The sequence below is a fragment of the Monoraphidium neglectum genome (genome assembly GCF_000611645.1).
Source record: "Monoraphidium neglectum strain SAG 48.87 unplaced genomic scaffold scaffold01413, whole genome shotgun sequence".
NCBI lineage: Eukaryota > Viridiplantae > Chlorophyta > Chlorophyceae > Sphaeropleales > Selenastraceae > Monoraphidium > Monoraphidium neglectum.
Window position 1 is genome coordinate 3,736 of NW_014012215.1, and position 11,272 is coordinate 15,007.

General features: G+C 63.6%; 5 protein-coding genes across 5 annotated transcripts in view; 4 read left to right on the plus strand and 1 right to left on the minus strand.

The window, feature by feature from the left end:
• MNEG_7782 (transcription initiation factor TFIIF beta subunit) overlaps positions 1-635 on the minus strand; it is a gene marked incomplete at both ends in the record, with an annotated part of 2,645 nt that extends 2,010 nt beyond the window's left edge. Inside the window, 2 exons of the mRNA XM_014043742.1 lie at positions 99-166; positions 473-635. Of these exons, the coding sequence (XP_013899196.1) occupies positions 99-166; positions 473-635 (231 nt within the window). The remainder of the gene's footprint in view (positions 1-98; positions 167-472) is intronic.
• A 1,165-nt stretch (positions 636-1,800) lies between these two features.
• On the plus strand, positions 1,801-2,493 carry MNEG_7783 (hypothetical protein; the record flags this gene model as incomplete). Its single annotated transcript, XM_014043743.1, has 1 exon — positions 1,801-2,493. The coding sequence occupies one exon, from the start codon at positions 1,801-1,803 to the stop codon at positions 2,491-2,493; it is 693 nt and encodes a 230-aa protein (XP_013899197.1).
• Positions 2,494-4,156: 1,663 nt separating this feature from the next.
• On the plus strand, positions 4,157-5,312 carry MNEG_7784 (hypothetical protein; the record flags this gene model as incomplete). The annotated part of the gene is made up of 4 exons (XM_014043744.1): positions 4,157-4,194; positions 4,380-4,538; positions 4,750-4,960; positions 5,202-5,312. 4 exons carry the CDS (start codon positions 4,157-4,159, stop codon positions 5,310-5,312), a joined length of 519 nt encoding a protein of 172 aa, XP_013899198.1.
• A 1,157-nt stretch (positions 5,313-6,469) lies between these two features.
• On the plus strand, positions 6,470-6,853 carry MNEG_7785 (hypothetical protein; the record flags this gene model as incomplete). The annotated part of the gene is made up of 1 exon (XM_014043745.1): positions 6,470-6,853. The coding sequence occupies one exon, from the start codon at positions 6,470-6,472 to the stop codon at positions 6,851-6,853; it is 384 nt and encodes a 127-aa protein (XP_013899199.1).
• Positions 6,854-7,743: 890 nt separating this feature from the next.
• On the plus strand, positions 7,744-11,076 carry MNEG_7786 (BEACH domain-containing protein lvsF; the record flags this gene model as incomplete). Its single annotated transcript, XM_014043746.1, has 6 exons — positions 7,744-7,905; positions 8,279-8,385; positions 8,797-8,990; positions 9,362-9,566; positions 9,795-10,433; positions 10,839-11,076. The coding sequence occupies 6 exons, from the start codon at positions 7,744-7,746 to the stop codon at positions 11,074-11,076; spliced, it is 1,545 nt and encodes a 514-aa protein (XP_013899200.1).
• Positions 11,077-11,272: the final 196 nt, after the last annotated feature.

The window sequence follows — 11,272 nt, forward strand, 5'->3', positions numbered from 1 at the left end:
GGGGGGGGGGAGCACGAACAGCTGCAAGGGATGGACAAACCACGGAGAGCTGTCGCTTCGCCTGAGAATCTATCGCTCACGCCTGCCGCGCAGCGCACCTGCCCCGCCCGCGTGCTCGTCTGTGCGGGCACGGCGTCGTACTTCTGTGAAACAATGCCGTCCAGGCCTTGTGAGTGTGGGTGAGGGAGGATGCATGCACAGGGTTGGGACGCAGTCAATTAGGGCCAGGGTCAGGATAGCGCCCATGCGCGTCCCTGCCTTGCACAAATGTGCACAAAACCGTTGTGCAGCGGCACTGGCTCGAACTTTCACTGATTCGGGCCCCGCTGCACCACCAGGGCGTCGCCTGCGCTCCATCTCCCTCTGGCCCCCAGTCTGCTGGGGAAGCCCCTAAACCCTCACGGTGCTTTGGTGAACCGCCCTGAACATACAGCCCTGCCTTCTTCCACCTTCTCCACCCCCATGCGCTCACGTGGCTTCACCAAGCGCAGCGCGTCCCCGTCCGCCGCAGGCGCGCCCCCGCTGCTGCCGTTGGCGGCCGCGGTCTCCGCCTCGCTGGAGAGCACGCTCATGTCGGGAGCGTCGCCCGCGGCCGGCTGCAGCGTGTAGCGGCGCGGCATGGCTCCGTCCACCATTGACTCTGCCGGTGTCGACCAAAGGCAGCGCGCTTTGTCGTAAGAGTTTTGTGTTGCAAATGTCTTTCAGAGCGTGGCTTTCAGGGCAGGGGTGAGGTTTGGCAGTGGCGTCTGTCTGTGTAGCGTGCGGCTGTGCGGTGCTCCGAGAGAGTGATCAGGGCAGCCGGCGCCGCTTGGCGGTGCAGGTGTAGCGTGCGGCTGTGCGGTGCTCCGAGAGAGTGATCAGGGCAGCCGGCGCCGCTTGGCGGTGCAGGTGCGACCCGTTAAGTTGGCAGCAGCTGCATGGCTGAGGGAAGAGGGCGCACCTGGGAGTTCCAGCATCGTGACCGACTTGCCCTGCGGCGTTTTTCGATTTGCATTGAGGGCACATGCCATGTGTCACCAGCAGGCCGACCGGTGTTAGCACGGGCGCTGACAGCGGCCGCTGGCTCGACCATTGAGAGTTGCCCATTGAGGAACGCAGCGGTGCCGCACATTGCCCTGCCGCTTTTTGCTGTGTCCCTGCTCCTGGAGGCGATGCTGTTGCCACGCCTGCCCCTCGTGACATGTGCATAGGATCGGCAGCTGCAGCGCTCACGTCTGGAAGGTTTGCGATGGTGATCTTGCCCAGCGTGCTGCTGCTGCCCTCCTCATCCATGTCCTCGTCTGCGCCTTGCGCGCCCTGCCCGCACGCCCTCTTCCAGCGCTCGGCTATGTAAGGCGGCACCTGCCGTGCGCCGCAGGTGCAACATGGGCAAAGCGCATCCAGCGCTTCAGCACGGCGTGCCGGCCATACGCCCGTAATCGGGTGTGGCAACCACATTCACTCACCCTGACAAGCCACATACGGCGCTCAGCCCTCTCAGTATCCAGAGACGTCATTATTGGCTCAGCTGCTCTACCTATGCGCTCCTAGTTCTTGATCAGATAATGTGATAGATTGCTCCGATCTATCATAACATCGTACACGCACGCAGAAAGTTTCGCAAGATCACTGCAGATCTGAGCATGCCCGTGCTGTATCGATAAGTTCATGCCAGGTGAATGTAGAATGAAAAATCAAAGTCTGGGGCGTTCCAGCTCGTATCAAACTGTCGGTCGCTCACCCGTGCGAGCAAAACGCCCACATCGTGGTCTCCAGCACGCGCCCGCGACCGCGCCGGGCAGCCCCACGGCGCCATCAGCTATGAAGCTGTACATAGGCAACCAGAACTATTCCTCCTGGTCTCTGAGGCCCTGGCTCCTCCTGCGCGAGGGCTGCAAAGTCCCGTTTGAAACCGTCAAGATCTCCCTCGCCGATGTGGCGCCTGGCTCGCCCTTTCGCAAGGAGGTCGAGCGCATCAGCCCCGCAGGCCGCGTCCCCGTTTTGCAGGACGACGACGGCTTCGCCGTGTGGGACTCCCTGGCCATCACCGAATACCTACACGAACGCTTCCCCTCGGCCGGCGTGTGGCCGGCCGACGCCAAGGCGCGCGCGCGCGCGCGCTGCGTGGTGGCGGAGATGCACTCCGGCTTCTCCGCGCTGCGCGGCGCCTGCCCCATGAACCTGGAAGCTGACCTGGCAGCAGTCGGGCGGCGCCTGTGGGAGGAGAACGCCCCCCTGCGGCGGGACGTGGCGCGGGTGGAGGAGATCTGGCGCGACGCGCTCGCGGCCAGCGGCGGCCCGATGCTCTTCGGGGCGTTCTCAGCCGCGGATGCGTTCTACGCGCCGGTGGTGACGCGGCTGCAGACGTACGGGCTGCCGGTGTCGGCGGAGTCCGCCGCCTACATGGAGAGGGTGCGGGCGCTGCCGGCCTTCAAGGAGTGGACCGAGGCGGCGCTGACCGAGGGGGAGTATGTGGCGATGGACGAGCCGTACCGCGCAAGCCGCGATGGTTGAGTGGCGCGGGTGGTGGTTGGCGCTTTTGGCTGGCTGGCCCTGGGCTGAGCAAGCGCGGCAAAGCACTACGGGCTGCCGTTCCCTTTGTCAGCGGGCGCGCAGCGCATTCTTATACCTGCCTGTCGTCATCACGCCTGCAAGCGTGTCTGCAAGCACTACATGGCGGCACGGCCGCTGCAGCAGCGCAAAGCATGGGATTCGCTGTTGCCGCGAAGAAATGCACTGTTTGTGTTTGTTGGGCAACCTGGAGCTTAAACAGGCCGCGCCAACTGGGTCACACGATGCGCATGACCCACACTCGTCTGCCCAAATTGGCGCTTTGGAGCGCCGCCCCTGGCCCGCGCGCTGTGGGGCGGCCGCGCGTGTCTGGTTTGACGTAGCGAGGCGAGACTGTGCTGCCCTCGGGATCGATGTCCCCGTTCACCTAGACGACCGCTGCTCTGACCGCCCCGCTTGAAAGAAGGCTTGCTTATCTCTCCTGCCAAGGAGGCGTGCGCCCTCTTACTAAATTCCGACTTGGCTGCACCCCCTTTCTCCTCTGGCCTTTACGGTTAGGGGCGTTACCCCTTTGGGGAGCCAGGGTTTCTCCCCTCGCTGCTGGAAAAGCGTGATGTAATGTAACCTGGAGCTTGCAAGAGCCAGAGTTGCTATATGCAAGGCTGTGTGCACCACTTTGCAACGTGGCTGTTGCGTGGTAATGACGGGTGCCCACGCGGCGGCTGCCGTGCATAGGGGGCGGGGAAAGGCGGATGTCGCCGTGTAGAGAAGATGCGTGTGTTTGTCTGTGGTGATGCCGGCCACAATCCAAGTGTATTTGCAATACTTTCGATCATGCATCGATTCTCTGTAGGAACCGACCAAATACGAAATCACCGCATCGACATGCGTGCCGCAACGACCTGCAGCACTGATCAGCATGCTGCGCCAATGACGGTCAAGCAGCACAGCACAGCGGGCGCCACAGCACAGCTACCCACTGAGGGACGGCGGGCGCGGGACAAGAGGATCACTATCTGATTCGATACTCCAACCCTGTACCAACGACTTTGCACCTTCAAAAGCTGCTCAGCAGGGCCCCACCACGATCTCGTAGGGCCGAAGGTCTCCTGTCAAGCGTGAATCGGGATCACTTGCAAGAGCAGGGCGTCTGCAGACATGTTGCCGCAAAGGAGGCTGCTTAACCTAGACTGCAGCGCGCGGCAGGTGTGACGCTGGGGATCTCCCTGCTCCTGGCCGGTGATTGCGTTCATTATATGAGACCCTGTGCTATCAAACACGTCTTGCTGTCGCAGAGTTGTGTATCCCGTGCAGTTGCGGTCCAGCGGCGCAGCGCAGGCGCAGGCGGTGCGTTTTTCCATGCACGCCCTGGTTGTGCATGTGGTCGCGTCTGCGCCGGGGCCGCCTCACCATACGTGGTATTGCAACAGCTGCAATGGAAACTTTGTTGCTGTGCTTTTTGAGCTCGCGTCCATGTTCCGCATGCACGTAAGGGCCAATGTGCCTGCGTGAAAGCGCCAGGGGTGGCGGGGATTCTGCGACACCCCACCTTTTGTCCCTGGATGCGGCCAGCACATCGCCAAGGGCCTGATTTATGCCCCGCATGTATGCAGGCAAAACCGCGTTCTCAGGGACGCGTGTGGCGCCACGCGTCAGCAATGGCAGCATGCGCAAGTGGCGGATGGCGCAGTGGCTAGACAACAGGTGCGCATGTTGGCACCGGCGCTGCTCGGCGCGGCTGCTGACGCTGTATACCGCCTGGCACTGGTGATGGCCTGGACCACCACCAGCATCATGATTCCATGTAGCTCAGTCAGGCCACCTGCAGCCACACATCACCCACCGTACCACACCACGCCCTGTCAACCTGTCAACCTGTCAATCTCAAGGGCCGAGGTGGAGGTGCCTGTGCCGCTGGAGGTGTGCTGGACGCTCTGGGACGACCGGGAGCGCATCCCCCAGTGGATGCCCTGGATCAAGAGCGTCAAGGTGCTGCCCGAGGACCAGCGGCTGTCGCGGTGGACGCTGGCGACACGGCAGTTCGGCAGGTGCGTGTGGGCCCGAGGGGAGGAGCGGAGGGAGGGCCGCATTTAATTATTGCCTGTGTGGCGTGTCTGAACGTACATCCTACACCTTAGGTGCAGGATCGGCACGCAGGCACACACACAGGCGCACACACAGGAGATGTGCACAAAACCACCTGCTTCACCAACTGACTCCTATGTTCCAACCAACACCCTGTCTTGACAACAATTGAAGGGACTGGGAGTTTTCCTGGCTCGCGCGCAACCTGGCGCCAATCCGCAACCAGAAGATACACTGGGCGTCGGAGCCCGGCAGCGCCAGCCTGCCCGGCCTCTCCATCAACAACCGCGGCCAGATTCGCTTTGTGCGGAGAGGGGCCGCGGCGTGCAGCGTCAGCCTGAGCATCGCGTACGAGGTGCCGGACGTGCTTGCGCCTTTTGCAAACGTGAGGGCGGGCGCGTGCGAGGGCGCGCATGCGCAGGGATGCCGCTGTCTGCCGCTGCTGCGACGCTGTGAAACACGCATCCCGCACGAGCATTTGCGCAGCATGGGAGCGGCGCCCCTCTGCTTGACGCCGCTCTGCTCGACAACCGGTGCCCAGGGTCGTGGTACGCTTACACTGATTGCAGCTGCTTCTGCCACAGCCGCAACTCTCACCCCTTCGCATCGCCCTGGGCAACCCCCAGGCTCTGACCCCGGTGGTGGAGGGCATCATAGGCCGCGACATGGAGCGCTTCCGCGAGTACGCCCAGGAGTATGCCAAAGCAGCAGCAGCAACAAAGAAGGCAGAGGCGTGAGGCAGGCGTCAAGGCAGCAGCAGCACCAAAGAAGGCAACGGCGTGAGGCAGGTGCCTGCTGGGATCAGGCACCTGCTGGCAGTTTGGCATTTCCAATTCAAAGCAGGATGATGGCGGTGCGGCCGGATCGATGCAGCGCTTGGTGGTGCTGCAACGGGCCCGCCCTTGCTCGGGTGCGGGTGGGCGCAAGCCGCCGGGGCTGCGAACTGCAGCTGCACCGCTGCATCCCCTGGCTTCGTTTCTGCAGAGCATGTTTGATTCGCGTGAGGGCGCTGCCGCCGGCATCTTGGTCTGTGCCTTGAGATTCCTGCCTGTTCGCTGTGGAGGCACGCGCGCGCCTCTGTCAATGGCGTATGCAACACCGCAATTCTGGCCGACGCCTGTGGTGATGGTCTTGCTGGCCACAGCACATGTAATTGCACTGCAATGTGAGGAGCTGTAATTTGTGAATTTTCTTCGCTGTGCAGCTAGTTGGAGACGCGCACAGGTGACAGTCAAGGAGGCTGCTTGCTGCTGCTGTATTTCCTCACGGCACGATGGGCTAACCAGTCTGTGACCCGACTCGGGTCGCAATGCATCTAGAACTAGACCTTTGATCGGTACTTCCGCAGTGTAGGCACTGTTGAGGGTAACACGCAAATCCACACCCCTCACCAAGGTTTGAATGGGAGTACGCAGCTGCCTCACGCGGAAAACACAACACCAGTGAGACATCCAGACATTAATACAAGGCCGGTCTCCGTGCTTGCACCAGTGCCTGTGCGCTCGTTTGATTGTCATGCCACGTGCGCGGATGCGTGCAGCTCTGCCGGTAGCTTGTCGTGCTCTGCTGCGCCCGACGTGAGCATGACGGCGGCCATCTGGCATAGCCGACGACTATGCTGCGACGTCTTGCATTGCTTTGACTTCGCTGATACGATTCCTTTTTGCCTGTGTACAGACGAACTCCTTACAAGCCTCGTTGGTTGCCGTAACGGTGACTTGCCTTGTCACTAGCAGATCCAAGATCAACTGCATCGCGCCTTCTATTTTCACACAAAATTCTGATGAAGATTGCCCGTCACTCAGCACTTCTGACGGCTCACATGAAGTGCTGAGTTGCTGTTTACAGGCACACCCACGTCTCTGGGACACCAGCAGCTCGATCAGCCTGCTGTATGATCCCCGCGAAGCTGCGTCACAAACGCCCGGCGCATCAGGCCGAAGAGGAGGAAGACCAGCCCGAGCCCGGCACCCCGCACGCGGCACAGCAGCACCCGGCGCGCGACACGCGCAGCGTCGCGGGCGACCTAGAGGACGAGGGCGCTGAGAAGCAAGCCAAGTCGCTGCGCATCACCACCTCGAAGATCCTGGGGACCGCGCAGCCGCGCAAGCCGCGGATCGGCCCGGAGTTCCAGGCCGCGATCCCGCCGGTCCCGCAGGCGCCGCCGCCGCGCACGCGCCCGCAGGCGGCGCAGGATCTCTGCCACGACAGCCAAGAGAAGCAGCAGGCGCCAACAAGTCACGCCCTGACAGGCATAGCCCCAATGGATCAGGAGTGAGGCTGAGGCGGGCGCCCAGCCGGCAGTAGCAGTCGCGGTGCGAGCAGGGGCAGGCCGCGCGCCTGCGCCAGCGCCGCGCGATGTTTGCGCGGCGCAAGGCCGCCAAGCGGTTCAGCTTGCTGCTGCTGGAGGATGAAGAGCTTTATGTCAAGGACTGGGTCGCGACGTGCAGGCAAGCAGTTTTTTTTACCTGTCACATGCATCTATCATATACGCGGTTCTCGTGCGGTTCCCAAAACTTGTTTTCTGGGAGTGGTGGAGGGGGAAAGCGTAGTACATGAGCAGCTGCGCCGAAAGCAGCTGCTTATCAGCGATGCAAAACCTATGCAAATGACGTACCTGTTGGGGCACATGCTCTCCTGCCTCAAAAAGCTTGCACACAAACACACGTGCGACTGCGCACACTTCATACACACAATTGAAGATGGCCCTCGTCTGTCGAGGGCAACTGGTCCGGCGCCGAGCGGCTGCCGGGGCGGCTGCGGCTGGCCACCAAGTCGCTGTTCTTTGAGCCTGACGATATCAGGGTGCCTATAGCCAGGTGAGGATAACCCGCAGCCCTAGGACACACGCGTTCAGGGTGCGGGCTTTTCCAGGGCAGCAGCTGGGCTCGTCTGATGCCCTGCACGCAGTGGCGCCGGCAGATGTACAAGCCCTGGGGTAGCGCGAGGGCGGTACGATGACATCAGCATGGTCACATTTAGCCAGGAGGGCCTAACCAACCGATTGGCCAAAACAGTGACACAGGCTTGGCACCAGAATTGACCGCGGAACGGGCGTATCCCTGTGCCGCTGGCCTTTCGTTTGGCCTGAGCAAAGGGGGACAGCAAGCCTCAACTCTGCTCCCGGGGCTCCCGTCATCACCCTGTGCTGAGCGAGCCCCTCTGAAAATGCGCGTGCCGCGTGTCGCGCGACGCCCCGGCCTCCCCAGGCTGCCGTTTTCTGCGCTGACGCGGCTGGAGGCGGAGGGCAGCCAGGCCGTGGTGCTGAGCACGACGCAGGTGACGCGCATGAAGGTCAACTGCGAGGACGCGCCCTACGCAACGGACAAGGTGGGGCCGGGGGATTTGTCTGGGTGCCTTCTCACGCACTTGCATCACTTCAGTATCAGTGTAGCTTCCGACCCCACGACCTTCACAACCATCGAACGTGAAAGAGCCTGGCTGCACATGCGTATTGAGTCGTGCATGAGCAGGCACACACGTGCGCATGACCGCGCTGCCAGTTTTATCTCGTGAGTTGCTTTCTTAAACAGTGTTGGTGGCCCCCTTGTCCTCCCACCCTCGCCGTTTGCCAATCGCCGCCTCCCTTGGAATCACCACCACCACCACCGCCACACAGCACACACACACACACACACACACACACACACCCAACCATCACCCCCAACCACCACCATCACCACCCCTCCTGGCCCCGCCCCAGGGCAAGCCCTCCACCTGGGTGTTTGTGCTGTCATACGCCAGGCTGGATGACGTGCTGCCCCTCGCACACGAGTGCCTGGCCGTCAGCAGGCTGCCCTCCCCAGAGCGGTGAGCGGCGCTTTGCTTTGCTTCGCTTTGCTCTGCCTTGTTGCAAGCTTCCCGGCCAGGTGGGGGGCGCGGGCCGGCAGTCGGCGGGGAGGGGCTTAGGGGTCCGGCATGCTGGCGGACGGGCGGCGTGTCAGGGAGCGGCCGGTGGGGGCGACATCCTTGTGGGGGGGGGGATGCGCATCCGTGGCTTGGCTGTGATTAGCTCCTGGCAGCCCCTATATGGCTGGTGTTTTCGTGCACAGTACCCAGTCCCTGTATACGCCCCTTGCTTTGTTGCTCATGTTTGTCAATTCCATGCCGTGTGCCGCTCGCCAATCCACGCCACGCGCATTCTGTCGGCGGCCCCTCGTAATACCCTAAACCCATGATACGGTAACCCTAAACCCATGATACGGTAAACAATCTCCCCAGCTCCCAGATGCTGGAGGCCCTGGCGCGCGCCCGCGAGGACGCGGCGCGCTTCGACAGCAGCCGGCTCGCGGACTTTGGGGAGCGCCTGCTGTGGGAGGGCCCCGCGGCGCAGCTGAGCCCGCTGGTGCGGGAGCCGGGGCGGCTGGCACTCAGCGACGCGCGGGTCTACTTCCAGCCGCTCTACAACGTGGCGGGTGCGGGGTTGAGGGTTGCGGGTTGAGGGTCTAGGGTCTAGGGTCTACTTCCAGCCGCTCTATAATGTGGCCAACGCAGGGCAGTTGACGCGTGCGGTCGGTTCGTCCGCTCGTGATCGCTCCATATCTGCAGCGAGCGTGGCTGCAGCGTGCAGGCCGGGGCGCACGGCCGCTCCTGACACGCTCTGCAGCGGAGTCAGCGCCGAGGTCGGATGCGTGCGTTGGGGCAAGGGGTGGCAACACCTTCCCAGGAGCTGCCGGGCGGGATCAGCCAGTGAGTTGCAAGCCGTCTTACTCCTCACCCTCCGACTTGTTCAACGCCCCACGCACGCACAATACCCTCTTCCCCTCTCCTCCCATTCCTGGGGCAGGCGACTCCCCGGTGCGGAGCCACCCCCTCGCCGCCGTCGCCGCCGTCGCGCGCCGCCGCGCCGCGCTGCGGCCCATGGGCCTGGAGGTCTTCTTCGTATCGCCCGCGGCGGGGCCAGGCGGCGCGCCAGGCGGCGGAGGCGGTGGCGGGGCCAAGGCGGCAGCGGGGCCGTTTTGGGAGGGGCCGAGCGCCTTCTTTGCCTTTAGGTGAGCCCAAAGGACCTCTACTGATTCCAGTGCATTTGGCTGGGTTAGTTGTTTGCAAATTGGTTACTTGTGTAGATGTTGTGGCGACATGCGATTCGGCACTCCCTGCATAATGCGACTGCTGCTGCTGCAGCAGGGGTGCCCTAGCATTGGTCCTCCCACCGGCACCCCCAGGGCACCCCCATCCCTTGCCGCCCGCCTCGCCTCTGCTGCGCCCGCCACCCGCAGGTGTGAGGCCGACAGGGAGAGGGTCATCAGCCTCATGCGCTCGCAGCCCGCGCTCGGCGCCGCCGTCGCAACAATTGCCGGCGCCCAGCAGCAGCAGCAGCAGCAGCAGCAGCAGCAGCAGCAGCAGCAGCAGCAGCAGCAGCAGCAGCAGCAGCAGCAGCAGCAGCAGCAGCAGCAGCACGCAGGTGCCGGGGGTGGCACGGCGTCTTCCCAGGCGTCCGTACCCCCAACCCCACCCGGCCCCGGCTCCCCGCCGTCGCCGCCGCCGCCGTCGCACGAGGCGGCTGCGGCGCTGCTCGACGCGGGCGCGGGCGGGTGGCTGGCGCGCGTCACGGTCGCGTGGCAGCGGGGGCGTCTGTCAAACTTCGACTACCTCCTATACCTGAACCTCGCGGCCGGCAGATCTTTCAACGATCTCGCCCAATGGCCCGTCTTCCCCTGGGTACTCGCCGATTACACCTCGGACCGCCTCGATCTTTCGAACCCGTCCACCTTCCGCGATCTGGGCCGCCCGATGGGGGCGCAGTCCGAGGGGCGGCTGCGGGACTTCCGGCGGCGGTTCAAGGAGATGGCGTCGCTGCCGCCTGACGTGCTGGGGGGACCGCCCTTCATGTATGGCACCCACTACTCGACACCAGGGTGCGGGGGGTGGGGTTCGCTGCGCGAGGAGCGCGAGCTGCTTGCGAAGGGCACGTTGCGTTGTTTTGATTGGTTGTTTCAACAGCAGCGAGGGCTACGGCAGCCGCTGTCGGCTGCGGGACAAGGGCGATTATCATCAGAGGGAGCGCCAAAGCATCTCCGCACCGGAACACGCCTCCCTCAAACGCACGCACCTGCGCGCGCACATGCACACGCTCACGCACACGCGCGCACACACACACACACACACACGCACACGCACACACGCACACGCACACGCACACGCACACGCACACACAGACACACACACAACACACACACACACACACGCACACGCACACGCACACACAGACACACACATAACACACACACACAACACACACACACACATGCGCGCGCGCGCAGCTACGTCCTGTACTGGCTCGTCCGCGCCGCACCCGGCCACATGCTGCGCCTGCAAGCCGGCCGCTTTGACTCCCCGGACCGCCTGTTTGGGGGCATCGCCGAGGCCTGGGGCAGCGCCACCAGCGGCCCAACAGACGTGAAGGAGCTGATTCCAGAGTTTTACATGCCCGGTGAGACAACAGGGGGTGGGAGGGGGCCGGAGGGGCGGCGGCGAGGATCCACGGCCCGCCGGCCTTGAGGGGTGAACCCTGCAGACGGCGAGAGGGTGCGCGCTCGCTGCCGGGCGGCGCAAGGGCTGCTGGGCGGCGCCCTGCGGCCGCGTGTGCACAACCTTTGCTATGGTAGCTTCTGCTCGTCTCGTCCCTGTGCTCGCAGGCGTCTTTGTCACTGAGAGAGTGGCTGTCTCCGGCCTCAGCCGCAGCATGCTTCACGCC